The sequence below is a fragment of the Chionomys nivalis genome, chromosome 17 (assembly GCF_950005125.1).
Source record: "Chionomys nivalis chromosome 17, mChiNiv1.1, whole genome shotgun sequence".
NCBI lineage: Eukaryota > Metazoa > Chordata > Mammalia > Rodentia > Cricetidae > Chionomys > Chionomys nivalis.
The window spans coordinates 47,772,531-47,800,066 of record NC_080102.1 but is presented as its reverse complement, the minus strand read 5'-3'; the positions used below and the strand labels follow the sequence as shown (position 1 = coordinate 47,800,066).

Below are 27,536 nucleotides of genomic sequence, written 5' to 3'. Positions count from 1 at the left end.
TGTGGCTAGGTTACATCAGATAGAGTTTAAGTCTGTGAGGATAAAGATACTGCTTTTGATTATAAGATTGTTTTCTCAGAAACATTTTCTAAGTGCATTTAAATATAGATGTTAAATTGACTTCATGCATTTTTATTTATTCCTATGACTTATAGATGTGAATTATCTTTATAATCGAGTTTATCCATTCTGTTGTATTATTCAAATTAATTAGCAGTAACTTGTGATGGCCTTTGTAACATAAACTATTCCTTGATTACAGGAACAGTTATTGATGTGGATCACGGAATCATTTGTGAAAATGTGCCCATAATTACACCAGCAGGAGAAGTGGTGGTTTCAAGGCTAAACTTCAAAGTAAGATGATAGTCAAGAATCTTCTGGTTGTTGGCCTCACACTAATAGAAAACCACTCAGAATTCATGTACCTTATGTAAAATACTTGGAGAGGAGCGTGTGGAAAAGGGGAAGTCAAAAAGGTATGCACAGCGGCTCAGTTGCAGCAGCAGTAACTTCCTCAGAAAGCAGAGAGAAAAGAAAACTTTGATTTTAGCTGCTTTAGTGCTAGGTTGAAAATCAAATTACAGATCACTGAGACCCTTCAAGGTAGTTTTGGGGGAACAAGAGGAAATATCAGAAATTAATATCTGGAAATGAATTTTAATTTTTTATAAAAGTTATTAAGAAAACTGTAAGACTACAGTCTTACAGACTTTCTAAAAATATTACCTTTCCCTAAAGGTTATTCCAAATTCAGTTTATCTAATACATGTTTTCTAACTTGAATTTGTACTTTAAAAAATCAGAAGATTCATGGATACAGCTTCAGGTTTTAATTCTGTTGAAAATAATTGATTTAATATTCTATATATTAATCAAAACTAAAAAGTACAAAAACATTTTGTAAGTTCATGGCTCTGATTTAAAAGCTTTGTGAAATATAAACATACATTTAGAACTAAGTATAAAATGGCAAACATGTTGTATTAGGTACTCAAGTCATTGTGTCAGTACACTGACAACTTAGAAAGAGGAAGTATTTAGTTGGCTCTTGGTTTCGGGGGATCTAACTAAGGTTGAGCTGTCTCACAGCTTTGGGCCTGAGAAATAGATGAACATCTTCCAGGAACGAGTACCAAAGGAAAGTCATTAGTGTACACTAGATAGCAAGTAGAAAAAGAGAATGCACAAAGGGTCAGGCCAAGGAACAATCTGAGGACACATTTTCCACTGACCTTCTCCTTCTAGGTAGGACTCATGTCCGAGGCTCTCCACCAAAATGTAACACAAGTTGGAGACTTAGTGATTGACACATGATTCTAGGGGTGACATTTCAGATTCAAACCATACCAAATAAAATGAAGGCAGCTGAGCTATGTTTAAATGAAGGCATGATTAGACTTCATAACTCAATTATGAACATCATAATACTAATGATTCTGGAATAGATCTTAGTCTAGGCTTAATTATTAGAGATATATTTGCAATTGATGAAGGTTACTGAATGTTGAAAAGAGATGATACAATACATTAAACACAAAGGAAATTCTGTTAATAAATTCGAGAGAAATAACTTGGTCAGGAATTATCATTTCAGTATAAACCTACAGAATGGTTTTATTATTAGGATAGGACATGAGTACCAATTAGCTACTCACTCCAAATATGAAATATTTTATTATCTATTAGTACTTAGACAATTTAGACGGGGATAAAGCTAAGTGGTTAGGGTGCTTGCCTGGCATGCAAAGACCTTGAGTTCAGTCCTCGCCCTTGAAAACAAATAACAGAAACAGTCTACGATTTTTATATGGCTCTGGGTTTCTGTTGTTGCTTTGTTGGTGTAGATAATATATTACCGGTTCTTGTTGCTCTAATTTTTAAATAAACAGGTGACAAGACCTGAATGTACTATCTTCTAACTATACCCCGAAGAGCCTTCATACCCTGAAGAAAAACTCAGAGCCCAGTCTCTTGTAGAAAATAAACAGTAATCCAGAAGAAGACTCTCACAAACTTTTAAAATACTATAAAGATGCACATTGTTACAATATGCTGTTTGCTATTATATTTGCCCCTGGAAGCTGTATTTCAATCCTAATCTCCATATAATAGGATAAAAAATTGTGCTTTTTCAGTAGTAATTGGGAAATACAAAATTATTGTTTTTGGTTTGTCAAGTTTCTCTGTAGCTTTTGGAGCTTGTCCTGGAATATGCACTGAAGACCAGGATGGCCTCAAACTCACAGAGTTCCACCAGTCTCTGCCTCCTGAGTGCTGGAATTAGAGGTGTACACCACCATAACCTGGCTGGGAAATACCTACTGTTTAAGGAAAATAATTTTCATCCTTTTGTTGTACTTCAAAATTAAAATTTTGACTTATCGAAAAATCAAAGTGTATTTAGTCAGCAATTTTTGAGAACTTATGCTAAAGAAATACATAAATATAAAAACGTTTTTCAACTTTAAAAAAAAATGTTACATTCCTAGGAATTTCTAATAGAAACTGACCCTTTTAGAACATTTTAAGAATGTATTACTCCAACAATCTTCTGGAGAGTACTTACGCATCTGTCAAATTAATCATCAAGGAATCTAGAGGAGAAGAAGCAAGTCAGAATTCATTCTTTGCAGGTTCTCCTCAGGACCTTCTGGCACGCTACCAATTCACCGTTGTCTTAGATTTTAGCATTGTGTCTTCTCTATGACAGAAAGTAACAGATTTGTGTCCATTCCATGGAAATATAAACACATAGACATCCTGTAGAACTCTGCCTCTTGGCCTTTCATCTTATCTTCAGTTTTCACACCATGATTATAAAACAGATCAAATCTGTAAGCAGTGTTCCTGTCCCTTGCTCTTCATGATGCCCTGCACGTGGGATAGGAAGGCAGCCTCCCCACCCTACTGAGCACAGTACAGAGACCCAAAGTCCAGCTGTTTAAATGTAATTGGTAACTAGGACAAATGACAAAGGGGAGCTTCTGATAACAAGTAACTTGTTTTATTAACGGATGATATATGTCATATATGATTGCAATTTATATAAAGAGAGTGAATATTTTATGTGTATACAGTCTTCCTAAGTGAGTGATGGGCTCCATGACACCCAAACCTGATAACATTCAACTCCTTTATGTAAAATTTTATACAGAAAAAGGTTCTGGACATATTCAATACAGGCACAACCTTTTTTTTTTCCTTCAATTATTTCAATCCTTAGATAGATGACTCTTCAGAAATAGAGTCCGGAATATGGAGACTTGCCTATATGTGTTTAAATTCAACCTCAACCTTACTTTATGGTACAGTGCCCTTGCTTTCATCTAATTTTGTTTCATAAGTATATTTATTACATCTGTGAATGAAGCAGAATAAGAATAATCTTTTCTCTTTGTGTGCTTTTGTAGCATTTCAGACACTGAAGTAAAAAATTAAGAACCCAGCAGGCCCCTTGGGTCTGCTTTAGGGTATATTCAGTTATGAGTTGCATTTGGATTTATATAAATTTAATTAAATAGTGGTATAAATAAAATGTAATGTATTTTTAATTTAGACCTTATGATTCATCTTCTTTCCTGTGTAGCTCATTTCTCTACATGTGCGTAGATCTGATAACGATATCTCAGTTGAAGTGTTGAACAGTCAGTGTTCATTCTAAGAAGATCCATTTTCTTGCAACTAATTTTACAATACTTTTAGCTTTAGAGAATTGTCAAAGCCAGACTTGACATTCTAATACTGATACATTTCCTTTGATTTCTTTAACGTCCAATATTATCATGTGATTGAATGTTTAAATCGCTTTTAAATGCTACCAAATGAAATAAATTATTAAGTATTGCAACTTACAATGTTATTTCTGACTTCAGGTAGAAGAAGGGATGCATCTTTTGATAACTGGTCCCAATGGTTGTGGGAAAAGCTCTCTCTTCAGAATCTTAAGTGGGCTGTGGCCTGTTTATGAGGGAGTCCTCTATAAACCACCTCCCCAACACATGTTCTATATTCCACAGAGGTAAGACATTCTTCATATCAAATGACGACAATTGCCTTTGCTCTTGAATTGTGTTTATTCCTCAGGCTCTTTGGTTTATGCTCAACTAAGGGTATTTTCATTGAGAGAAGCTATTGAATAAGTAGGAATGAGTTCAGCTGTCCCCAGAATTCTTTTTCACTGTTTTGACTGTAATACATTCTGGATCAGTGCTGCTTCTTGTAGTTTCCACACTTGATAAGATGCTAAGAATATTCAAAGACTTCAGATGTCTTGGGAAAGAATAAATGGATCCAAAGAATAATTAGATGTCAGATTATCTTCTTGGAGATAAAGATATAGTGCTTTGGTTCTATTCAGGTCTTTCCATCATATTACATACACTCATGTGCGTGAAAATTCTCCATTCAAGCCTGAGAGCATCCTTACAGTCTTTATTGTGATTATGCTGCATAGTTAATAATCTTAACTACCTTAATTAAAATTGCTTTAAGCATGAGAAAATAAGATAAGCAAGGAAAAGCTTGTTGTTTTGCCAAATTCTTTAGCCATTTTCCATCATAACAACTACAGAAGTATCTAAACTCAACGTTATATATATGGGAGTTTAAAGTATTTATTGTGGGTGAGAGAAAACCAGGTATAGACAAAAGATAAGCTTCTGTAGTCCCATGAGTTCTTCAAGTGTCAGCCAGGTTCAATAGACACTATATTACAAGCATTGCATCCGGGTCACCCATCTGCCATGTGGGCCAAGCAGACAGAACACAGTGTTCCCTCTGATCAGAGGACTTCACAGAGACATGTATTAGAGAACCTAGGATGAAAGCATGGGGCTGGGACACAAGTTCATGTCACACAGAGGGCTGGCATCTCACATGTTAGTTCCCTTTTCTCTGTCAGTAAAAGGTGCTATCATCCTGCCCAGTGGTCTGAGCTTTAGACCATAAGCAGCAGTTAGAGTCTGTGACTTTATTTTCTTTCGAATAGGACTCATGGCAGTAGTGGCAGGATGCAGTCTGGTGTATAGGGAGATGAAGAAAGGTGTCGGCTGAAAATGTTAAATATGAGCAGTGTTGTTGGTGCCCGAGTTTAACACAACTCAAATGCCATGCGACACAGTAAGCACTGTTTCTTCTCTGTCTTTTGAGTAACCCCAGTTTTCTACCTCAGTTTGAGTTTTATAAATGAACATAGCAAGTAGCCTGATTTTAATGTTGCACTTAAGCTATAAGGTATAGAACCACGTGAAAAATTTTCCGTCAAGAAATGTATTCTTGATGAAAATGAAAGCACATAAAGTTTGCATTTACCCATTGACTATTTTATATATTGTATGAACGAAACGCTTTTGAATATACATGTGATATAGTGAAAAGAGTTCCCCAAGTAGTGGGCAAGTTTATGAAAGTGACTAAATTAACCTTCAGCCTTAGAGTAAATGAGCCACGATGCTTTACAATAGACAGTAATCGTTAGGAAATTTTTTCTATGAAATGTATTTTTGCCTAAGAAAAACTGCCAACTCCAACCTAATTGGAAAAAAATAAACAGTCTATATTTTAATTCTTACATGATTATTGTTTTAAGTCAGTTCACCTTAATTATATGCATCTAAGGGCATGGGAAATCATATTTACACTTAAATTTTTATAGAGTCACGTTCCTTCCACTTTTGCTCAACATTTATTTAAAACACAAATGTAAACAAGAGAGTCTAGTTGTAGTGTTTATTTCTTATATTCTAAAAGCCAGTGATTTTTTTTCAAGTAAGTTTTTAAATGATCACAGAAAATTTTATTATGTAATAGAAGATAACAATATGACCTCTTTTAAAATGTGTGTCAGTAAATGAACTTAGATCACCAAATAAATGACTACTATGATTAATTTTTCCACGACTCCCTAGCAATGGAATGTAAGCTAACTACTAGTTTGGCGGAAAAACCAATGCAGAATTCAAGCCTATGTAAGAACTCTATAAGTCATTAAGCAGATTCTACAGTTAATCATTGTGATTGAAGTATTTCTTATTAGAGAGTGGATCTGTTTATGCAGTGATTAAATGCAAAATGCATCGCTGCTTTCACTGGTGAAAATGCAGTAGGTTTTATGACAGTGGGTTTCTTATATTATGTAATAAGCAAAATAAAAGTACTTGGGGGAAAGTTCGCAGTTGGTTTTTGACCAAACCTTCACACACAGGGACCCAAACAGAAATGCCACTCTGACTCATTTTAAAAATTGGGAAACATGAATTCCTGAGAAATTGCGAAATTGCACTAGCGTTTTCTCAGTTGGTGTCTTCTAACGCTTTAGCAATGTTCATAACGAGAACCAGATCATTGGGAAACTGGGCCTTGGTACGTGAAGACAGAGTTGGTCTGTATAAATTGCATCCACACCATTGTCCCTCACCCTGTGTTCATCGATGACAGAATATAAGAACTGGAGCAGCCGTAGGTTTTAGGACAAAATGTTTCATCTGGAAAGTGTATTGTGCACTTTCTGTCTGTGGGCTGGTGAATGGCAAGAGGCTGGGGCTTTGCTCAAGTAGTACTGGGAGCCTATTCTGTCCTGCACCATCTGACTGTGCCCCTTAATCAGATGGCTGATGCTCATCATCCCTTACTGGACCAGCTTTCATGAATCTTAAGAAGCATCTTCCACTTTGCTTCCACTTTGGTGTATTACCTGAATTATTTTTCCAATTCTTGGTGGCTTTTCTCTTCTTCCCAAGCCTCTAAATATAGGCTGATGACTCTCTCCTCTTGCTTTCACTTCTTCCCTAATTTATGGCCTATGACTCACTTACTTATCCCTTGGTGAGTTTCTGTCCGCAGCTGCCACAGCCCCCAAAGCCAACTTTACAGTTTTATGTGTATTTAATTTCATTTCTTAGCTAATCAATACTATCAATACACTGTCTGTCATCAAAATGAGACATTGAAATACAGGATGTGGGAGAAGTTAGAGGAAAGAAAGAAGGGAAGGAAGAACGACAAAGGGACACTTTGCATCCCTTTGTACTGCTTTAGCTAGCCTCCAGGGATCATTAGTATACGCACATTCTCTTTTAACCAACTTCTATAGTAGGACACAACCCTGCCTGGAATTGGGTTTCATATGTTCCTGTCTCACTATTCTTCTTTGAAGGAAATTATCTCAGGAGGGAGCTAACGAAGCTCTTACTACTCAAAACAGCATGCCCATATACATACATCAAACAGCCGGAGATAGGACTTAGACTTCCTACTGTCATATATCAAAATTTGTGTACATATGTCTAAATTCTGTCCTTCTGTCACTCTGAATCTGAGAAATAAAATGTTAAAAAAAATGAAAGATTATATACAATCTTCATAAGGCTTGTATTAAACCGGGCGGTGGTGGCACACGCCTTTAATCCCAGCACTCAGGAGGCAAAGGCAGGCGAACCTCTGAGTTGGAGGCCCGCCTGGTCTACAGAATGAGTTCTAGGCCAGCCAGGGCTACACAGGGAAACTCTGTCTCAAAAACAAAAGCAAAAACAAAAGGAATTGTATTTAATTATCCAAACTTCCTGCGGATGGGAAGGTCTTGTGTTGAACCCATGCCTCAGGCATGCTGAGCACACCCTTTGCCACTGAGCTCTGCTCAGGACTGAATGACCGCCAGATTTCCTTTCTATTGGCAAATCTGCCTGTCTGCTCTGGCATCTTACACTATTAACCATCTGTCGATTTTGTGACTTGCACTGGGTATGTTGCCTAATCCTCTTTGTGATGGATAAATGTCAATTAGCAGTTCTTTTTTAAAGAAATTGCTGAAGCAGCAATGAAGGCTGGGTAGATCTAGTTCTTGAGGCTAATTCCTTGCTTTCTAATACTAGATGCAAACTGTTGGATGAGGTAATTTTCATAATAGTGAATATCTTTTTCCAGTTGAGTATCTCTTGTTTCGCTAAAAAAACATAAGAATGTTAGGAATGCACTCAGAACTCACATCTTGAGCTTGCTCTATGAAAAAGCCCGATAACATGATTGGTTCAACCTGCGCGTTTTTTCAGTGATTGGCAGTGAGTATTCATGGTTTGTCCCGCCTTCTTCCTGTTTGGTCACACGGCTGGAGAAATGGCATATTACTCTTCAACTTTACACTCCCATGCCTTAGAGTTAAAACTGTTCAGTCTTTATCAGTATTGTCCAGTTAAACCATATAGTTTTAAAATGTTTGACTCTGAGCACAAAGGTAGAGATTATACTCTTCCATGTTCTCTTCTTTCCTCCTTTGTCTCAAATAGAGAATAATCAAAATCCAGAAAAATCTAGCAAACAGTAAATTATACCAAAAAGAAATATCAAATAGTTCAATGTTAGGACCAGAAAATGAGAGTCTAAAGCAGATTTTAAAAATATCTAGGATGCTTGTAATAAGTAATAACTATGAAAATTTAATTACTGGGTATGTATTTGATCTCCAATACTTTTACTAAGACAGTTAATCGTATAAGATATCACAGAAAAACAATTACAGTTCATTGCTAAATTCTTTCCCAGGAGGAACAAACTTTCCTTCAGGCGTTTATACTTTAGATATTTCTATTAGCATCGTGAAGACTGAGTAGGACATGAAGCATTACAAAGCTATAGTTATTTTGCCTCATCAGCAAAAAACCCTAGTAAGATAAATTTCTCTCTGTAAACCAGAGGAAATTAGATGATTTTGAAATAGCTATAGAAATTATAAGTATTAAGTATTTTGATGAAGTTACAGCTTTTTTAAGAATGAAGTCATCTGAAGTATTGAGTTCTTGGAAGTCCTATAAACTACACCAATGAACTAGAGGCCAGCCAAAGAAAATCTACATAAACATGAAGTACTTTGTTAAATACTTAACAGGATCTACCTTTTACATCTACACAGAAACCTATTATCCGTTAATCACATTAAGGATACTAAAACTTACTATGGGATAAAAGTCCACAGATAACTATCTGATGAGAGTGAAATATTTTGTATTTATTTGTCCTTTTTTATAAGAACTTTTTTCATTGCTGGGGATCAGCCAGCCCTGCATGACAGGCAAGTGCTCCATCAGGGAGCTCCACTGCATGACAGGCAAGTGCTCCATCAGGGAGCTCCACTGCATGACAGGCAAGTACTCCATCAGGGAGCTCCACCTCCATCATTCCTTTGTTATGATTTCGCTTAGAGAACGCAAAAGAAATGAACTTCTTATTTAAATGATGATCACTTATTCAGCACCTTCCTTTGTGTCTATGTTATAGTAAACAGTCTTGCCGCATTATTTCATGTAGCTGCTTCATTCTGCAGCACTTGCGATAAATGGAATAAAATAAGTGACTTCACAAACCAACTGGGTCAAGTTCAGAGTTGAGTGATGGTACTACATTAGTGAGATGAGGAGTCTATCCAGAATCACCTCTCTAAACCCCATTATCACAATCATTACTTTACACTGTATAGCACAGAGTGTTGCATGCTGAAACATGGACAGGAATGACGACTTCATCAAATGCTAGCCGTTCGTCAGGGTGTACAGCAAAGCCTTTACAGGTGCTCATAGACTGGATGCACAGGTGTAATTTTAACATTGCAGTTTTGACTGTGCCATGCGATGGGACTGCTCTTTGCATTGGCATCTATACTAATTTATGCTAAGGTGGAGGAGACCTGCACCTACTGATGTGTGTTACATTAAAGCTGGCATCAATTTTAAATCAGTAAGCATTCTCTTTCCTAAGGTCCCGAATAATCACGAAGCTGCAAAGTGGTCCTACTTCACACCAGTGCTAGTGTTACGATTTGTAGGTGTGAATTTAAGATAATTCTGCAAATGATTGCTTAAGGTGATGTGTGTAAGCAATTGATTATGAACTGTATTCTGCTTTAAGAGAATGTGACTAGAATGGATAAGGAAAGGAAAGAGAGCTGAAAGAGAAACCTTAACCGTAGAACAGAAATGTGACTGGAGATGGTTCAGTTCTTTTGATAAACAGCTTGGCAGTTGCCCAGAAAGACGTTTGCCCCACCGTTTCTTTTATTGGTTTATACCCAATATGCATAATTCCCCAAAGTAGTAAACAATGAAATATCCTTCAGGAGATGAATGAATGAATCGAATGTGGCTTGCGCCTACAATACGACATCATAATAATATTCAGCTCTAAAAAGGAATATAGCACATTCTAAGACACGCTTGAACCTGAGAACATTTTGCCATTAGGGAGAAGTCAATCACAAAAGAGCACAGATTGTGTGAGTCTGCGTATTTGTTATATTCAGAATAGGCAACTCCATGGAGACGCGAAACAGACTGGTTCCAAGGAGCCGCCAGATGACAGTGTCTGATTCTGGCTATGGGGCTTCTGGACGTAGGAGCCAAGAAAAGTTTTCTCAAGCTGGGAATGACGGCCAGTTGATCTTGTGGATGTGTTAAAAGCCACTGAATTATAGAAATTAAAGGCTCATACAAAATCTTAAACACATGCCAAATTAAACAAAGATACTCAAGTGATTTTTGCATTTGTGAAAATCTTTTATGTATGTGTATAGCTGAAACACAAACATTCTTATTTCAAATAATAGTTAGATATAATACAAAACACTTATGTTCTAAGAGTCCCTCAGAGAAACACTTTGTAAATGCTGTGAAAACACAAGTGGACATTTAGTCTGCAAATCATGGTTTGTATTTAAAGCCTTTCTCCTCATCCAAACATACAGGGCTGATATAATTTTTTAAATCTTTTTAAGATGTGTATAAATGTTTTACCTGCATGCATTTCTATGCACCACATGAATGCCTGGTGCCCTTGGAAATCAAAAGAAGGTATTGGAGCCGCTGGAATTTATAAATAGTTGTGAGTTGGGCACTGGGAACCAACTGGGGGTCCTCTGCAAGAGTAGCCAGCACTTCTGGCTGCTGAGCCACAGCATCTAGCTCTTACTGTCTGCATAAAACAGACACTTAGCTAGGATGGCCTGGTGTTCCTGACAGAGCCACTCCAGTTGGGAATGGTTTGTGGAGTCCCTGCCTGTGTTAGTCGCCACTGCTGCTGCCACAAGTCACCAAATACTGGTGGTTTAAACCAATGAAGAGCCATCCTCTCATAGTCTGAGGCTTAACAGGCCAGGCTATTATCAGTTTACACTTGGTGTGGAAGCTGAAAGGCTGGGAGGATAATGCGGTGGGTAAGAGCACTTGCTGTTGAACGCAATGAGAAATGCAGTGCATTGGCTCCATGATCTAATCGTTTGAAAGGATGGCCTTCAGATACTCCGGGTGAGAATGGAGTTAAGAAACTGTTTTGAATCATTTTATAATTTCTTGAAGCTCTGTAGCCTTTAACTTCTTCCATTCCTATCCTTTTCCTCCTGTCTTCTGTGGTCATGATATCTGTTTGATACTTACAATCAACATTAAGTTCTTTGCTTTTCAATTAATTTTAGCTAACTGTTAGTTAATTTTATTCCTCAAATAATAACATTTTAACATGACTATAAAATCAAAACTTGTATAGAAAGGGTGGGGTGCACGCCTTTAACCCAGCACTCAGAGGTAGAAGCAGGTAGATCTCTGTGAGTTCAAGGCCAGCCTGGTCTACACAGGACAGGCAGGGCTACATAGTAAGACCCTGTCTCAGTGTCTCAAGAACAGGAGAGAGAAAGAGAGAGAGAGAGAGAGAGAGAGAGAGAGAGAGAGAGAGAGAGAGAGAGAGAGAGAGAGCGCAAAAGAAAAGATGTTTAGAGAACATGTTTACTCTATCCATTTCACCTCCTTGGTGACCTTTTCTGGCTTGCTTCTCCTATTTCCTCCTTAGGTGTAGCCAAAGGTGTGTATTTATATCAATTACCTTCATCTTCTTTTCATAGAAGGTGACAAACGGTTTACTGGTGTTTCTCAATTGGGGACAACTTTGTGACCTAGGGGAATTTGCCCCATTGTGGAGACTTGTAGACAGTGTTTAAAAATCATGTTCGAGGAGATGATGCTGACACCTAGTGGATAGAGACCAGGTGTGCCACTAACCTTCCCTCAGCGGACGCCATGGGCAAGGACTGGTCAGTCATGTAGTTAGCTTGTTGAAGCTGCTGTGAGACACCCTGCTCTGGGTCCGCTTTCACCTTTTCCTTTGCAGCTGAATGGTGATCACAGAACTCACTCTGTTTCTTCCTGGGTACCTGCCCGGCCTCTTTAGTGCCTCACAGTAGGTCCGGATAGAGGTCCTCTCAGGAGGTAAAGATAGTCTATTCAAGGACTCTCTCTGCCTGCACCTTTAACTAGACTTTGGATATTTTGACCCTGCAAATGGCACTGCAATGGAAGCTCAGGAAAGTTTTCCTTTTTGACATTTTTAGGAGCATATCCTCCGAGAAAATTCCCAGAAGTAGGTCAAATGGCAAATACACGTCAATTTGCCAGATTTCCCCCAAGGAGGTTTAATTTTCACCATGGTATGGGAACATCTGTTTTTCCCTTGGGCCTGTCAGCTGACTGAATTATCAAGCTGTTGGATTTTTTGCTAGTCTGATAAACAAGAAAACCAATGTCATATTAATTTACATTTTCTTACCAATAATGCTGTGCCTTTCAGTTTGTTTGTCTACATTGCTGTCAAAACTTCAAATTTCATGTTTAACGCAAATAATTTTAGATGTACAGAAGCAAGCTTTATCAAATATGGCTGTAATAGTCAGTGTTTTCTTGATGAGTAGAACTGACAGAATAAATATATATTTATGTATAAGGAATACATAAGGGGATTTATTAGAGTGGCTCACAGGCTGTGGTCCAGCTAGTCCAACAATGGCTGTCTACTGATGGAGAGTCCAAGAATCCAGCTGTTCAGTCTACAAGGCTGGGTGTCTCAGCTGGTCTTCAGTATATGCCAGGGTCTGGAAAAAGTAGGCACTAATAACAGTGAAGGCGTGAACTTGCCAATGAAAGTGATGACAAGCAGTCAAAGAGAGAATGCTTCCTTCTTCCATGTCCTACATAAAGGCTGTCACCAGAAGATAGGGTCCAAGTTAAAGATGGGATCAGAAGATCAGAACTAAATGTAGGTCTTCCCAATTCAAATTATTTAATTAAGAAGAAATCCTCACTGGTGTGCTCAGACCCTTGGGTTTTAGTCAGCTCCAGATTTAGTCAAGGGGACAACAAAGACTAGTCATCACAGTGGTGAAACAAAATATTTTTGCTGCAGAAAATATCAAATGATCTTTTATAAAAAGCTTTTCTGTATGTATATCTCTACTTTTTTCATAAACCAGGTATTATTTTGAAGACTCGCCAAGAAACATAATATAATCTTATAAATTGAGGGTTAAAAGTCTGCTGTGTTCCAGCCAGCAGGCTGTCACCCTGGGTAAGCTAACATGCCTTTGCACCAGGACTCACATGCTGGGTGTTTTACAGGCCATACATGTCTCTTGGAAGTCTGCGTGATCAAGTCATTTATCCTGACTCGGTGGATGACATGCATGAGAAAGGTTACACTGACCAAGACCTAGAAGGCATTCTGCACAGTGTCCACCTCTACCACATAGTTCAAAGAGAAGGAGGTAGAGTATGGCAGTTTTTAAAGTGTGGTGTAACTTTATTTACAGAGCAGTTGTGGGCTGTGTGTGATGGTGTGCACCAGTAATGTTAACACTTGGGGCATGGAGGCAGGAGGGGCCAAGAACAAGTCACCCTCCCCTGTGCAGCAAGTCTGAGACTAGCCTAGACTCCATCAAACACTGTCCCTTCCCCCACTCCCCGAAAAAAGCATCAATTAATTAAGTAAGTCAACTTAGCTTTGGTACTAGTTACCAAATACCCAACAGAAACAGCCTGTGGGATGCGTTTCCCCTTTTGCTGAACGTTTTGGGGGTGTCCCTCTGTCGTGGTGTAGAGGAGGTGCTATAGCACAGTTCTCACCTGGGAAAGCCTCTGGCTTTCTCCTTCTCTCCCTTTTGTCCTTCCTGAGTTTCATCCCGCGTCTGCTCTGTCAGTCAAGTCAATGGGTGACTAACTCTAGCCAAGGTGACAATAGCGTTGACTGTCCCAGGCTTGTATCAAGTCTGTCTTTTTTGAATATGAGATACTATTAGACCATTGCATGTAAGTAGAGATTTCTTCTTTTTCTATTATAGATATTCTGGTTTTTCCTGTCTTGTGATTAATATGGCACCCTTCCCTTTTACCAGTCCCCATAACACCATATCTAGCACTTAAAGACCTTGATATTTACATGTATAAGTATTCCTTAGGTTACTGTCATTCTAGATGTATGTAAAGTCTATAATGAAATATTTGCTAGCCAAGCTCTTTCGCCTTACATTAAATATCATTTTGAAAAGTAGATTTCACACAATTTGTTTGTTTTCAGTCCCACAACCTTTCTAATATCTAATATGTAAATATATATATATATATATATATATATATATATATCTTTAGGCAAGAAATAAAAGATTAAATAGCATGTAAAACTTCTTAATTGTAAGTTTCTTTGCCGGGCGGTGGTGGCGCACGCCTTTAATCCCAGCCCTTGGGAGGCAGAGGCAGGCGGATCTTTGTGAGTTCGAGACCAGCCTGGTCTACAAGAGCTAGTTCCAGGACAGGCTCCAAAACCACAGAGAAACCCTGTCTCGAAAAACCAAAAAAAAAAAAAAAAAATAGAATAAGACATATATGAAAGAGTGAGAATATGTATATGTATGAACTTTCAATTCAGCTAGTTTCTAATATCATATTTAACATAAGATAATCACGCATATGGCTCTGGAATCTATCCATATGCTTTACAAAATACAAAGCTCTTCTCATTTTCAATCAAAACAGGCCAAGAACTGCGAGTCCAGAATAGAAGTAGTAACAAAACAGCAAAGTATCCGTAACTATGTGTATGTATGTATGCATTTATTGTTTGCTTGTTTGTTTTTTTAGGATGGGATGCTGTTATGGACTGGAAAGATGTCCTATCAGGAGGGGAAAAGCAGAGGATGGGTATGGCCCGGATGTTCTATCATAAGTAAGTGTGCTGTGCTCAGAAAACTATGATCCATTCTGACATAATAAAGTATTCAGCAGGATTCAGCAGTCCCATCTTAGGTTACATAATATCGGACTGGGAGACTGGAGAGATGGCTGGCTCAGTGACGAAAGGTGCCTTCCACCAATGACAACCTGAGCTGGATCTCTTAAACCAGTGGTTCTCAACCTTCCTAACACTGCAACCCTTTAATACAGCTCCTCATATTGTGATGACCCCAACCATAACATTATTTCTTTCCTACTTTATAACTGTGATTTTGCTGCTGTTATGGATTACATTTGATATACAGGATATCTGATATGCTACCCCCAAAAGGGGTTGTGACCCACAGATTGAGAACCACTGCCCTAGACCCATATGATAGAATGAGAGACCCAACAATTACTGCACATTGTCCTCTGTCCTCCACATGTACCATGATGTGCACTCTCACACACAAACAAGCAAATAACTGAAGTAAATAAATCTAATAAAACAAAAACAGGAGGAGACAGAGGAACTGAATGACATTTTTTAAAAAAATATCTTACTAAATGTGTATAAAATTTATACTTTTGTGTTTGTCTATTTTTTATTTCATTAGACACTCCATATATTTCAGCTTATAAGATAATAGCACATATTATTTATCATTAGAATAATATATCATAATTATATGTTTATTTAGAAAACATGGATAAATAAAAAGAATTAGAAATATTCCATCTCATTAGCTGTCAAAAACATTGTTAAATTTTTGAATAAATTTCTTTCTGGTCTTATCATGCACAAGTTGGTGGTAATCTTAATTGTCTTCATGTGTTTCATAATTTGCAATTCATATCCCTTCCTTAGTTTCATATGCTATCGTATGCCTCTCTTTATTATTATTTAACACTTAGCCTGAGTTCGCTGTCATTGTTATAAAATGTATGTATTAAGTATATGTTGTAGGTATATAATTCAATAATCTTTTGTAAATGTAGGAACATTATGTAACCAACAGCTCAACCAAGATAGAGAATGCGTTTATTACCCTGGAAACGGCTCTTAACCCCTTTTTGGTCCTGTTCTACATATGCCCATAGCTGTTCTGGTTTATCTGCTTTATAACATCACATAAATGAAAGCATGCACTATGCAATTTTATACATATCTGTGATTTTTAGGAAAGAAACGTAATTGTCTTAATATATGTATTATAATAATAAGTTGATTTTGTTAGTCTGAGAATAGACTTTTTTTTTTTTGAAAAAAAAAAAGGAACCGAATTTTTCTAACTCTGGACTTTTCCTGCTATGGTTTGAAATGCCGCATTCTCCAGTGAGACTCAAGCTCAAACAGCAACTTGACGTTTATGGCCAGTTGTTAGTCCATCTCTGTGAATTGGCTTGAGTTTCATCCACAAATACTCAGTAATATGATCAGCAGCCTGTGAAGAGTGATATGGTAGATTGCAAGTGACCCAGGTTCCTTTTCTCTGTGTTAATAAGATAACCCGATATTTCAAGTATCTGTAATTTGGAATAATTGGGATTTGTGATTGTGGAGGGTGTAGGTCTAAGGTAATAATGAGTGAAGATCAAGTCAGTTCTGTGAGATCGAGGAAGACAAGCACGTGTTAAAAGGCAGCACTTTTGCAGAAGAATCAGATGAATTAGAAAATTAAACACAGCGAAGGAGAAGTGTAGTGTTGAGAAACTGCGTCTTCCCATCCTCACAGGATCAGCAATAAGGTCATATAAATGAGATGACATCACATATTGAACTTTAAGAGGAAAGATCTGAGGCAGCGACAACAGAGAACTCTGGCCAGAGATTATACCATGCATACTATCATAAAGCATAAGTAAAATATGCTTTATGAGAGTCTTATGATTTTAATATTTAAAGAATTACCAGGAAAATCCTGTCTTAGAAGGATAGCTTCATTTTTTCACATATCCTATGCCATTAATAATACAGCAAGGGGGCAAAAGAGAAACAAAATCTAAGAGATGACATCGTTTAATACTATGAGTATTAGTTCTGTAAGTGCCCAATCTCTCTCTCTCTCTCTCTCTCTCTCTCTCTCCCTGTCTCTCTCTCTCTCTCTCTCTCTCTCTCTCTCTCTCCCTGTCTCTCTCTCTCTCTCTCTCTCTCTCTCTCTCTCTCTCACACACACACACACACACACACACACACACACACACGGTCTAAGTCTGCCAAGAAAACAAGTATATGATTCATCTTACATTCCTTAGACTAGAAGTTGCTATAACAACAGAGTATAAAATATACTTTTCTCTATTTAAAACTAGCATATCTTCTTTAGTTCAAAACACTCTAACAAGCAAGACAAAATACAATAAACAAAGGGCTTCATGAAAAATAAAATTTTACCTAAATTTTTCTCTTTTATTCTTTTTTCATCTTTTCTACTTAACTAAAATCACAAACAATAATTAACACGGAGAAAAAATAATATTTTATATATACTAACAACTCTGCTGTTGTCTTGGGGATGCTGTAGTGATCATTAAACACTTTCTTACTCAATCCCATGGAGCATTAAAAATGCTTTAACCCTTGCATCTAGGAGCCTTCACCATCTCCAGAATAGGTAATAGGATCCTATTAATCATCAATCACGTGTTAGGAAATAACTTACAATGCCAAGTTTGTGTAAAATTAAAATTTTTTACTGGTTTGGTGTTAGAGGCCATGAGTTTGAAAGAGAATAGGGTGGGGTACATAGGAGGGAGGGCATGAAAGGAAAAAAGGGGGGAAATGATGTAATGATAATCTCAAAAAAAACTAAAATTAAAAATAAATAAATATAATTTTATGGTGAAAACTGGCCTGGAAAACTTTGAAACTAAAAGAAGCAAAATCACCCAGGAGAAATAAACGACAGGAAATAACCAAATTGAGGACTGAAATCAATAAAATAGAAATGAAGAAAACAATACAAAGAATCAATGAAACAAAGAGCTGGTTCTTTGAGAAAAATCAACAAGATAGACAAACCCTTATCCAAACTAATCAAAGGGGAAAGAGAAAACATCCAAATTAACAAAATTAGAAATGAAATGAGGGACATAAAAACAGTTGCTGAGGAAATTCAGAGACTCATTAGGTCATACTAGAAAAACCTGTACTCCACAAAATTGGAAAATGTGAAAGAAATGAACAATTTTCTGGACAGTCCAAAATTAAATCAAGGCCAGGTAAACAGTTTAAAAAGACCTATAGCCTTCAAGGAAATAGGAACAGTCATCAAAAGCCTCCCAGCCAAAATTAACAAAAACAAAACAAGCAAAAAACAAAAACAAAAACCAGGACCGGATGGTTTCAGTGCAGAATTCTGCCAAAACTTCAAAGAAGAGCTAATACCTATACTTCTCAAATTGTTCCACACAATAAAAACAGAAGGAACATTGTCAAACTCTTTTTATGAGGCTACAGTTACCCTGATACTGAAACCACACAAAGACTTAACCAAGAAAGAGAATTATAGACCAATCTCACTCATGAACATTGATGCAAAAATGCTCAATAAAATACTGGCAAACTGAATCCAAGAACACATCAAAAAAGAAAGTCATCCATCATGATCAAATCGGCTTCATCGCAGAGATGCAAGGATGGTTCAACATATGAAAATCTAACAATGTAATCTGCCATATAAATAAACTGAAAGGAAAAAAAAAACATGATCATCTCACTAGATGCTGAAAAAGCATTTGACAAAATCCAGCACCCCTTCATGATAAAGGGCTTGGAGACAGTAGGGATGCAAGGAACATACCTAAACATAATAAAGGCAATATACAGCAAGCCAACAGCCAACATCAAACTAAATGGGGAGAAACTCAAAGCAATTCCACTAAAATCAGGAACAAGACAAGGCTGTCCACTCTCTCCATAGCTATTCAACACAGTTCTTGAGGTTCTAGCTAGAACAATAAGACAATGAAAGGAGATCAAGGGGATACACATTGGAAAGGAAGAAGTGACCCTAGTTTTCAAAACCGAAATGAAAATATCAAATGGCAGTGTTCATGTTGACTCAAATCTCATTAATCTAGGTTAGGTTGCTGGGCAAGTAAAAATAAATAAATAAATAAATAAATAAATAAATAAATAAATAAATAAATAAATTGAATAAAAACAGCTGTGTTTGCTTTGCCGCTTCCACCATGACCAATGTCACATTCTCCTTACTCCCTGCCGTACAAAGAAAGACACAGTTTCCGAGAAAATTCACTCATCTCTTTGTATTGTTTATCGCAGACCAAAGTACGCCTTGCTGGATGAATGTACCAGCGCCGTGAGCATTGATGTGGAAGGAAAGATCTTTCAGGCTGCTGTGGGAGCTGGGATTTCCTTACTGTCCATAACACACAGACCTTCTCTGTGGTAGGTGCTTCTAGGTTCCTACTCTGGATGGAAGCTCTGTTTGTTCTTCTTAAAGGATAACTTTGCTAAATTTCTCCCTGTAGAGTATAAGGTATTTCATTTATTTTCTATCTGTCCTTCTCTGATTTCTCTAACAGTTTAGGTCCCCCGGGCCTAATGTAACTTTAATGTGTTATATGGAAGTGAGTCCCTCTAGTCATTTTGAAAAGTTACATGAGAATCTGATGGTTGATCTGAACTAAAAATATTTATAATACTAGAATGTGCAGTGATAGATTATGGAGTGATGTAACGCTATACAATTCTTTCAACGTTTCCTTTAAAATCTGGGGAAAGCATAAAAATGCTATAACAATACTTCCAAAACTACCAAGTTAGAGGAATCACAGTATATAAAAACGAGTTTTGTTTTCGTTGTTGGCTTTAAGAAAAAATGAGCCTGATAGGAACTGGCATTAAAATCTCTCTTAGCCATAATAACAGTGTTGAAGAATGAAGGGAAGGGTCAGAAATCATAAACGTGACTTTTGTACCGTTATCTACTTAAAGGGGAAGGCCTTCTCAGCAACTACCTTTGACCCACTGAGCCATCTCACTGTTTCACTGTCTCTAAACTTCCTATTTTAATGATATGGTTATGTTTTTTTTTTTACATTTTCCTTCTTGAAATAAATACATTGTTTTCAAGTTATTTTTTAAGTGATCTTATATGTTAAAAGGTCAATATTTTGGACTTGTTTTCTTATTATTAAAAATAATTTTTATTTATTAAAATTTATTAAAAATAAATTAAAATAAAAATTTATTAAAAATAAATTAAAATTAAAATTTATTAAAAATAAATTTTTTTCATATGCTATATTCTGATCACAGTTCCCCCTTCCCCAATGCCTCCCACCTTCTCCCCTCTTCCCTACCCACCCAACCCACACCCTTTCTCTCCCTCACCAGAAAATTGGCTACAAAACAACAACCGAAACAAACAGACAAAAGAAAAGAGCCAAAGAAAAAGCACAAAAAATACAAACAGATGTAAAGTCACACACTTCTGTTCACACAGAAATTCCATAAAATTACAAAATGGGAAATAATAACATGTAAGCATAAGGCCAGTAAGGTTAAAAAAAACACCTCACAAAGCATTATTAGAAAAAATACTCCACAAATACCATTGAGTTTGTTTTGTGTTTGAAATCTACTGCTGACATGGGGTCTGTCCTAAAGTGTGGTATGTATTCATGTATTCATTCCCAGTGAGACTCCTTTGGAGAAACGTATTTTTTTCTCTGTGAGTGGTTGTCGATTGGAAATAGCTTCTGGGCTATTGTGTCCACTTCTCTCAACATTGGAACCCATCTGGCTTAGGCCTCCTTAGCAAGTCTGGGGCATGTGACAGTCTCTGAGTTCATGTGTGCATCAGTGCTGTTGTGTCTCGAAGGCCTTGTTCCCTTAGAGTTCTTGCTCCTTTCTGGCTTTTAAGATCTTTCAGTATCCTTTTCTACAGGGTTTCCTGAACCCTGGGGTGGGGGTAGGGGTTTGATGGAGACATCCTACAGTGGATTGAGTGTTCCAAGGTCTCTCAATCTCCACACATTGTCCAGCTGTGAGTGTCCGTAGTTGTTCCCAGCTCCTGCAGGAGGAAGCTTCTGTGATGACAGTGAGCAAGACGGTGATCTATGAGTATAGCAGAATGTCTTTAGGAGTGATGTTATTGTTGGTTTCTTTAGCATAGCAGTAGTATTTGGTTTTCCCCTATCTAGTCTTAGGTTCTTGGTCATCCAAGCAGTGTTAGGAATGGGTTCCATATAATGGAGTGGGACCTGTAGTGGCCAGATAGTGGTTGGTTAGTACTACGTCTTTTGTGCCACTATTGCCCTGGCATAGCATGCAGGCAGGACACCTTTGTAGCTGGGTCGGTACTACATTTCTCCTCCGAAAGTGTGCCGAGTACCTTCCAGTACCATGAACACCAGTCAGTAGTGGTGAAGGATCCAGATAGAGACCAACTTGACTTCTCTGTGGTTAATGAGTTGTGTAAGCGTTGTCGTTAGCAATAGGGTCTTACCATCAGTCTGTGGAGAACAACTGGTTGGCATGGCCTGGGTTATGGGTTTCCATGGCGCCCCTTTGGTCAACAACTCAATTAGATGTATTACATATCTGGTGCTGGAGAATGTATTTGGTGGCAGGTGATGTTAATATTGGAACTTTGTCTTTCCCATTACTTGGTAATTCCATTTAGATGTCTTTCATGTATGCGTATATATTTTAAGAAATTTCCACTGGAATAGCTTTCCATACCCTTCAAATGCCCCTTAGTTTTACCTTTTCATCCCATATGCCCTACGTCACCCCCCTTCCCTTTCCTCTCCTTTTAATTCTCTCATCCAGCCCTTCCATCCATCCATCTATTCTATTTCCTATTCCTTAGGAGGTCCTTCTCTCCCACTAATCTCTTACTCCATGCCTAACCTCTGTGGTTATAAGGATTGCAACCTGTTTGCTGAAAACTTAACAGTTAACATCTATATATAAAATAGAAGCTGATTATAAAAAGCTAACTAGTTATAATAAATAATAATTACTTGATAAAATAGGTATAAGATAAAACATCGAAGAAAGTCATAAACACTGAAGAATCACGGTGCAGTTATGACAAGTGTCCAAGTACAGGTGGCTTTCCGTGGGAAAAGCTCTGCCAGTCCTACTCCCTCCCCCCACCCCAATCCTCTGCTAGTGGCGTAGGCGTCTCTTAGGAGACGGACTGCCTCCCATCTTTCACTACAAATCTCTCTATCTCTCTGCAATTTCTACGTAGCTGAGCCATGAAAGAAGAATGAATCTATGGGGTAACAAGAGAATTTCTCTAAAAGATTCCTGGGGCAGGCATGTAAATATTATTCTAAATTATTATTACCGAGAAAGTTGCACTTACATAGAATTTATCCCAGAGGATGGTGTTACATACAAATAAGCTGCTTTTGTATTTCCTTTACTTTCTTCAGTTTTTCTTTGTATGATTTTTTAAATTGTATTGTCTTTCCTAAGTTTTCTCTTCCTTATTTCCATTCTAAGAATGTTTTCTTATTTATTCAAAAGACATGCTGGGCTATGTGGTTAGATTAATACAAGAATAGTATTCTTTTGTAAATTATATTTACTCAAAATTTGAAATAAATTTAGTAACATCAAGAAGAATTTCCTAAAAATTAAAGACTTTGGATTTCAAGAATATCCATGTTTTCTGAGGTAAATTAAAATTCAAATGTAAAATATCTGTCTTTACTAAAATTTATCTTTGAACACCAGTTGTAAAATTCTATGACTAAAATGGCTTTTCAAAATAATGACTCCATTTTAATATACTCCATTTTAATTATGCAGGAAATACCACACTCACTTGTTACAATTTGATGGCGAAGGAGGTTGGCGCTTTGAACAGCTGGACACTGCTATTCGTTTAACATTAAGCGAAGAAAAACAAAAGTTAGAGTCTCAACTGGCTGGAATTCCCAAAATGCAGCAGAGACTCAATGAACTGTGTAAAATTTTGGGAGAGGACTCGGTGCTGAAAACAAACCAAAAAGAAGAGGACACACCCTAATTTATTTTGACATGTTCTAAGTTAACTTTTAGGGAACGCCTCAGAGACTCCCTTCACTGCATGCAGTACGCTAAGCTAAGTGCAGAGAAAGCAAGCCAGCAAAAAGTGTTTGGTATGATTTTAGCACCAAGGAAGTATAAGATAACTTTTGGAGCGAAAAGAAAATGCATTAGTTCAGATTAGTCATGACCTCTATTAGTGCCCAATGAAAAGCCAACTCACTTATAAAAAAAAGAGGACCTTCTCCGTGAATATGTATGGTCTAAGGTTCTTCTTGTGGGAGAAAGCCCCAAAACAAAACAATAAGGGCAGTACCTGGGTTGGCATCAGGTGCGCAGCATCAGAAGTTTGAGTGCTGCTTTAGCCCACTTACCATGGACAGTAGGTACAACATCTGAAATCCATAATCAGCGCTGCTAGTGGCCAGCTAAACCTCTGTACAAAACAACAGTTTGATTTAAAAAAAAAAAAAACTTCGATATGAAAAAATCATATTTTAATGACAGTGGTTGAAAACAAGCGTGGCTAGACAAGCATAAAGTACTGTGTATGAGACTGTCAGACAGGGAGCATCTTAATGGAGACACAAACAATTGACTTTAATAAGAATCATGCATATTTGTTAAAACCCCTTTATTTTTAAAAATAAAATTGCCCATACAGAAGAGGAGGGTCTAAGCAATGCTTGCACTGGCTGCCACTTGAATCTGCAATGCTCTATACTTCAATTATTATGAGAAATACTGCTTGTTTGGTGCCCAAAGAAGCATTTTTAAAACTTGATTACTGTCCTAAATATGGATCGTGGAGTTCATAGTTACTTCCGCATTCATTTCATTTTACTCTGCCTTTGAAGCGATCTTTGGAGGTAACTAGTTTTTGCTCATTTGCTTCTGAGAAGACAGATACTCAGATTTGTTTTGATCATGTGATTTATTTTAGAAGCCATGTAGAGATCAAATGAAGTTCTCATGATCTGATTCAGTACGGTTACTACTACTGCCCCTTTGATTTAACTGAGCTATAATGTCAATAAGAAATGAGATGGGCCAGGTCTGTGTCCAGATATGGAATTAGACAGAGCTGGGAGTAAGGGAAAATTTAAAGTAGATAAATAAATACAGTTGAGGGCATGGAGAAATGACACTTGCTTCTCTTGAGGGGAACGGAATTTTATTGCCAGCACCCACATGGTGGTTCCAAAACTATGTCTAATTCCAGTTCCAGTGGATCTGAAGCCCTCTCCTGACCTCTAAGGGCCCTGCATACATGTATGGCTCATTCATATATGCAGGCAAAACACTCATATTCATAGCATTCGAAATAAAGAAGTCTGAAAGATAGTAAAGATATTGAAAATTGGCAATGCTAATATTATTTAATTGGTGTTTGCAAGAAATGAAAAATGAGTAGGAAACAGAACGGCCATTGATCTTTGACTTATAGCACGCCATGGAAGCCAGCACACTGCAGCTCTGTACATCTCTTCGATGTTGGAGCATCTTCAGCATCAGCACCCAGAAGGGCAGTACATTGCTGAATATGATGAGAGACAATCTGTATGAATGCATCATGGAAAAGATCTCGTCTGTCCACGTGCGCTGGAGTAAGGAGCTTTAATCTCGTCCTCTCTCAGGCATGGTGATGTATATAAAAAACGAAGAGGAACAGTTATAGTGGCCTAAGATTTTGTTTACATATTTAGATATCACCTTAGCAGATGCTCATCTGTCATAGACTATTTGGGAGATAGACTACCTGGAAGTCATTCACAATGATAGCTGTAAGAAATTACATTTCCGCCGGGCGGTGGTGGCACACACCTTTAATCCCAGTACTCGGGAGGCAGAGGCAGGCGGATCTCTGTGAGTTCGAGGCCAGCCTGGTCTAGAAGAGCTAGTTCCAGGACAGGAACCAAAAAGCTACGGAGAAACCCTGTCTCGAAAAATCAAAAAAAAAAAAAATTTACATTTCCACATGTTCATTTCCACAAAATCTGGGTGATTTGAATTATCAATAAAAGTGACCACCTTACAAGAAGTACTAGAATATACTTCATAATCAGTAATTTTTCATTTATCTGTTACTACTACTTTATACTTGTGGGGCAAGAGCTGAAGATTTCTGTTTAGAGAAAGCATGAAACTGGAAAGTAACACTTTTATTTTAAAATGATTTCCTAACCTTTAACAACCATGTTACTAGTTAGCCAGGTTATCACACTAATGGGGAAATGTGTGAAGCAAGTGTCTTACATTAGGTTTTAAAGGCACAAGAAGAAAACTGAAAGTTCACCTTTGAAACTCTAGTTTTCATAATTTAAAATTAAACCATTTAAGTACCGGGTATCTTACATCTTTAAGCTTTGCAAAGAATGCCGACATCAATCCCAGGTTTATAGTTAGACTTTATTTAATAGATGTTACCAATAAGCTGAAATGAAATACACAAGATTCGTTAGATGTTTAAATTCTATACTAAAATTCTAGTCATGGAATTTAAATGTTAAAAGTTTCAGGATAGTGGCCACATGCCTTTAATCCCAGCACTCGGGAGGCAGAGGCAGGCGGATCTCTGTGAGTTCGAGACCAGCCTGGTCTACAAGAGCTAGTTCCAGGACAGGCTCCAAAGCCACAGAGAAACCCTGTCTCGAAAAAAAAAAAAAAGTTTCAGGATAAACAAGCTGTTTTTCAACAGCACTTATTTTTTTTTTTTAAATTAGTGATTTTCTGAATTACTTTTTCTGAGACCAGATATCCTCTGTCTAGGAAAGAGACTCTAAGATGAACTTGTGTTAGGTAGGAGTAGGAGACCAGAGTTGATATTCCAACAGGCACACTTGTGAAAACATGAGCCCACTGAGACATCTTCTTCAAATAGGACAAAGAAAATGGAATATGGAAAATAAATATAAGGTAAATGAAGTATAATTTCAGTTGTCAAACTACTGTTATTTTCCTCAGAAAACGGTATAAATTTATGGAGCTTGATTATTTGGGGGGCTTTAACTCATAAGCTGAATTCCACATGAATGTGACATTCTATTTCTGCAGCATGCAGCGGCACGCCAAGCATGAGTCTGAAGCTGTGTTCACTCTTATAGACAGGATAATCTCTAAAACACTCTTCAATCACAAGGTTGCTGATCTAACTTGAAAACCAACCCCATTACCCTGTCTTTACACAGGAATGGTTTTCCTTTGATGGTAATTTGACTTTTGTCCCAAATTTCGGTGTGTCAAAAGAGGTATAAACAAATGTGTTGGTTTTTATTTCAGGCATTAATTCCAAGTAAAAGTGTGTATTTGTGAAAGGCGTAGCTTATCTTGAAGTTCGATATGTTTTGTTTTGTTTTTTTACCTGTGTATCTTCAAATCTTGTTATGCAATAGAACTGAAACCCAAAGGAAGTGCTTAGAGATGCAATAAACATTGTGACAGTGATTAAATTATTTATTTAAGCCGGGCGGTGGTGGCACACGCCTTTAATCCCAGCACTTGGGAGGCAGAGGCAGGCGGATCTCTGTGAGTTCGAGGCCAGCCTGGTCTACAAGAGCTAGTTCCAGGACAGGCTCCAAAACCACAGAGAAACCCTGTCTCGAAAAACCAAAAAAAAAAAAAAAAAAAAAAAATTATTTATTTAAGGAGATGCCTCTGGCACAGTTGCTTCGTAAGCATCCGCACCACCGTGCTGCTGTTCCAGATGCAGGGCCTGAGAGTTTGTATGCGGACTTTAAATATTGCCATATGAAAGCTTTCACGTGGATGTGCATTTCTAGAATTAAAGACACGTATCTTCTTCACTTACGGGGGCGTTTCTGATTACCTGGTGCCGAGAGATCTCACCAGTTAATGCAAAACTTCAGGAGCAATTTTTCTCTAATGTGCTCGAGTTGTATTGATGAAAGTGAATGAGAAAAAAAAAAACAAACCTGTAAGCATGAGAATCAATACGAAACTGAGCAAGAATGTGGCTATGATGTCGTCACCCAGTCTGCATGGCATGTCCCAGCTCTTGAGCTCAGCGCTTGTGGTGGTTTGAATGAGAATGGTTCCCATAGGCCCTTATATTTGAGTGCTTGGTTCCTAGTTGGTGGAGCGTTTAGGAAAGATTAGGAGATGTGGCTTTGATGGAGGTGGTATCTCACGGGGGGAAGGGGGTTGGATTTGGGGGTTTAAAAAGTTCACAAGACCAGACCCAGTCTACCTCTCTCGCTGCCTCCATCTTTGGATAAGATATAAGTCCTTGGCTAGGTTCCAACACCTGCCTCCCTGCCTGCCTATTGCCTTGCTTCCCACCATGATGGTCATGGACTCACCCTCTGAAACTATAAGCAAGCCCCGACTTAAGTGTTCCCTTTTACAAGTTGCCTTGGCTGTGGTATCTTTTCACAGCAATAGGATGGTAATTAAGGCACCACAAATTCTTTAATCACCAAGAAAAATCCTTGATTATTCAAGGAGTTACAGGCTAGTTCAGTGGTGTCGAGTGCCTTCTTTCCGGA

At 37.6% G+C, this 27,536-nt stretch overlaps 1 protein-coding gene across 2 annotated transcripts in view; it reads left to right on the top strand.

Annotated features, from left to right (window-relative positions):
• Positions 1–27,150, top strand: part of Abcd2 (ATP binding cassette subfamily D member 2) — a 40,253-nt gene extending 13,103 nt beyond the window's left edge. For both annotated transcript variants that reach the window (XM_057792003.1, XM_057792002.1), the window contains exons 5-10: positions 263–357; positions 3,876–4,021; positions 13,425–13,570; positions 14,940–15,024; positions 19,303–19,428; positions 22,813–27,150. In XM_057792003.1, the coding sequence (XP_057647986.1) occupies positions 263–357; positions 3,876–4,021; positions 13,425–13,570; positions 14,940–15,024; positions 19,303–19,428; positions 22,813–23,032 (818 nt within the window). In that variant the 3' untranslated portion in view covers positions 23,033–27,150. The remainder of the gene's footprint in view (positions 1–262; positions 358–3,875; positions 4,022–13,424; positions 13,571–14,939; positions 15,025–19,302; positions 19,429–22,812) is intronic.
• Positions 27,151–27,536: the final 386 nt, after the last annotated feature.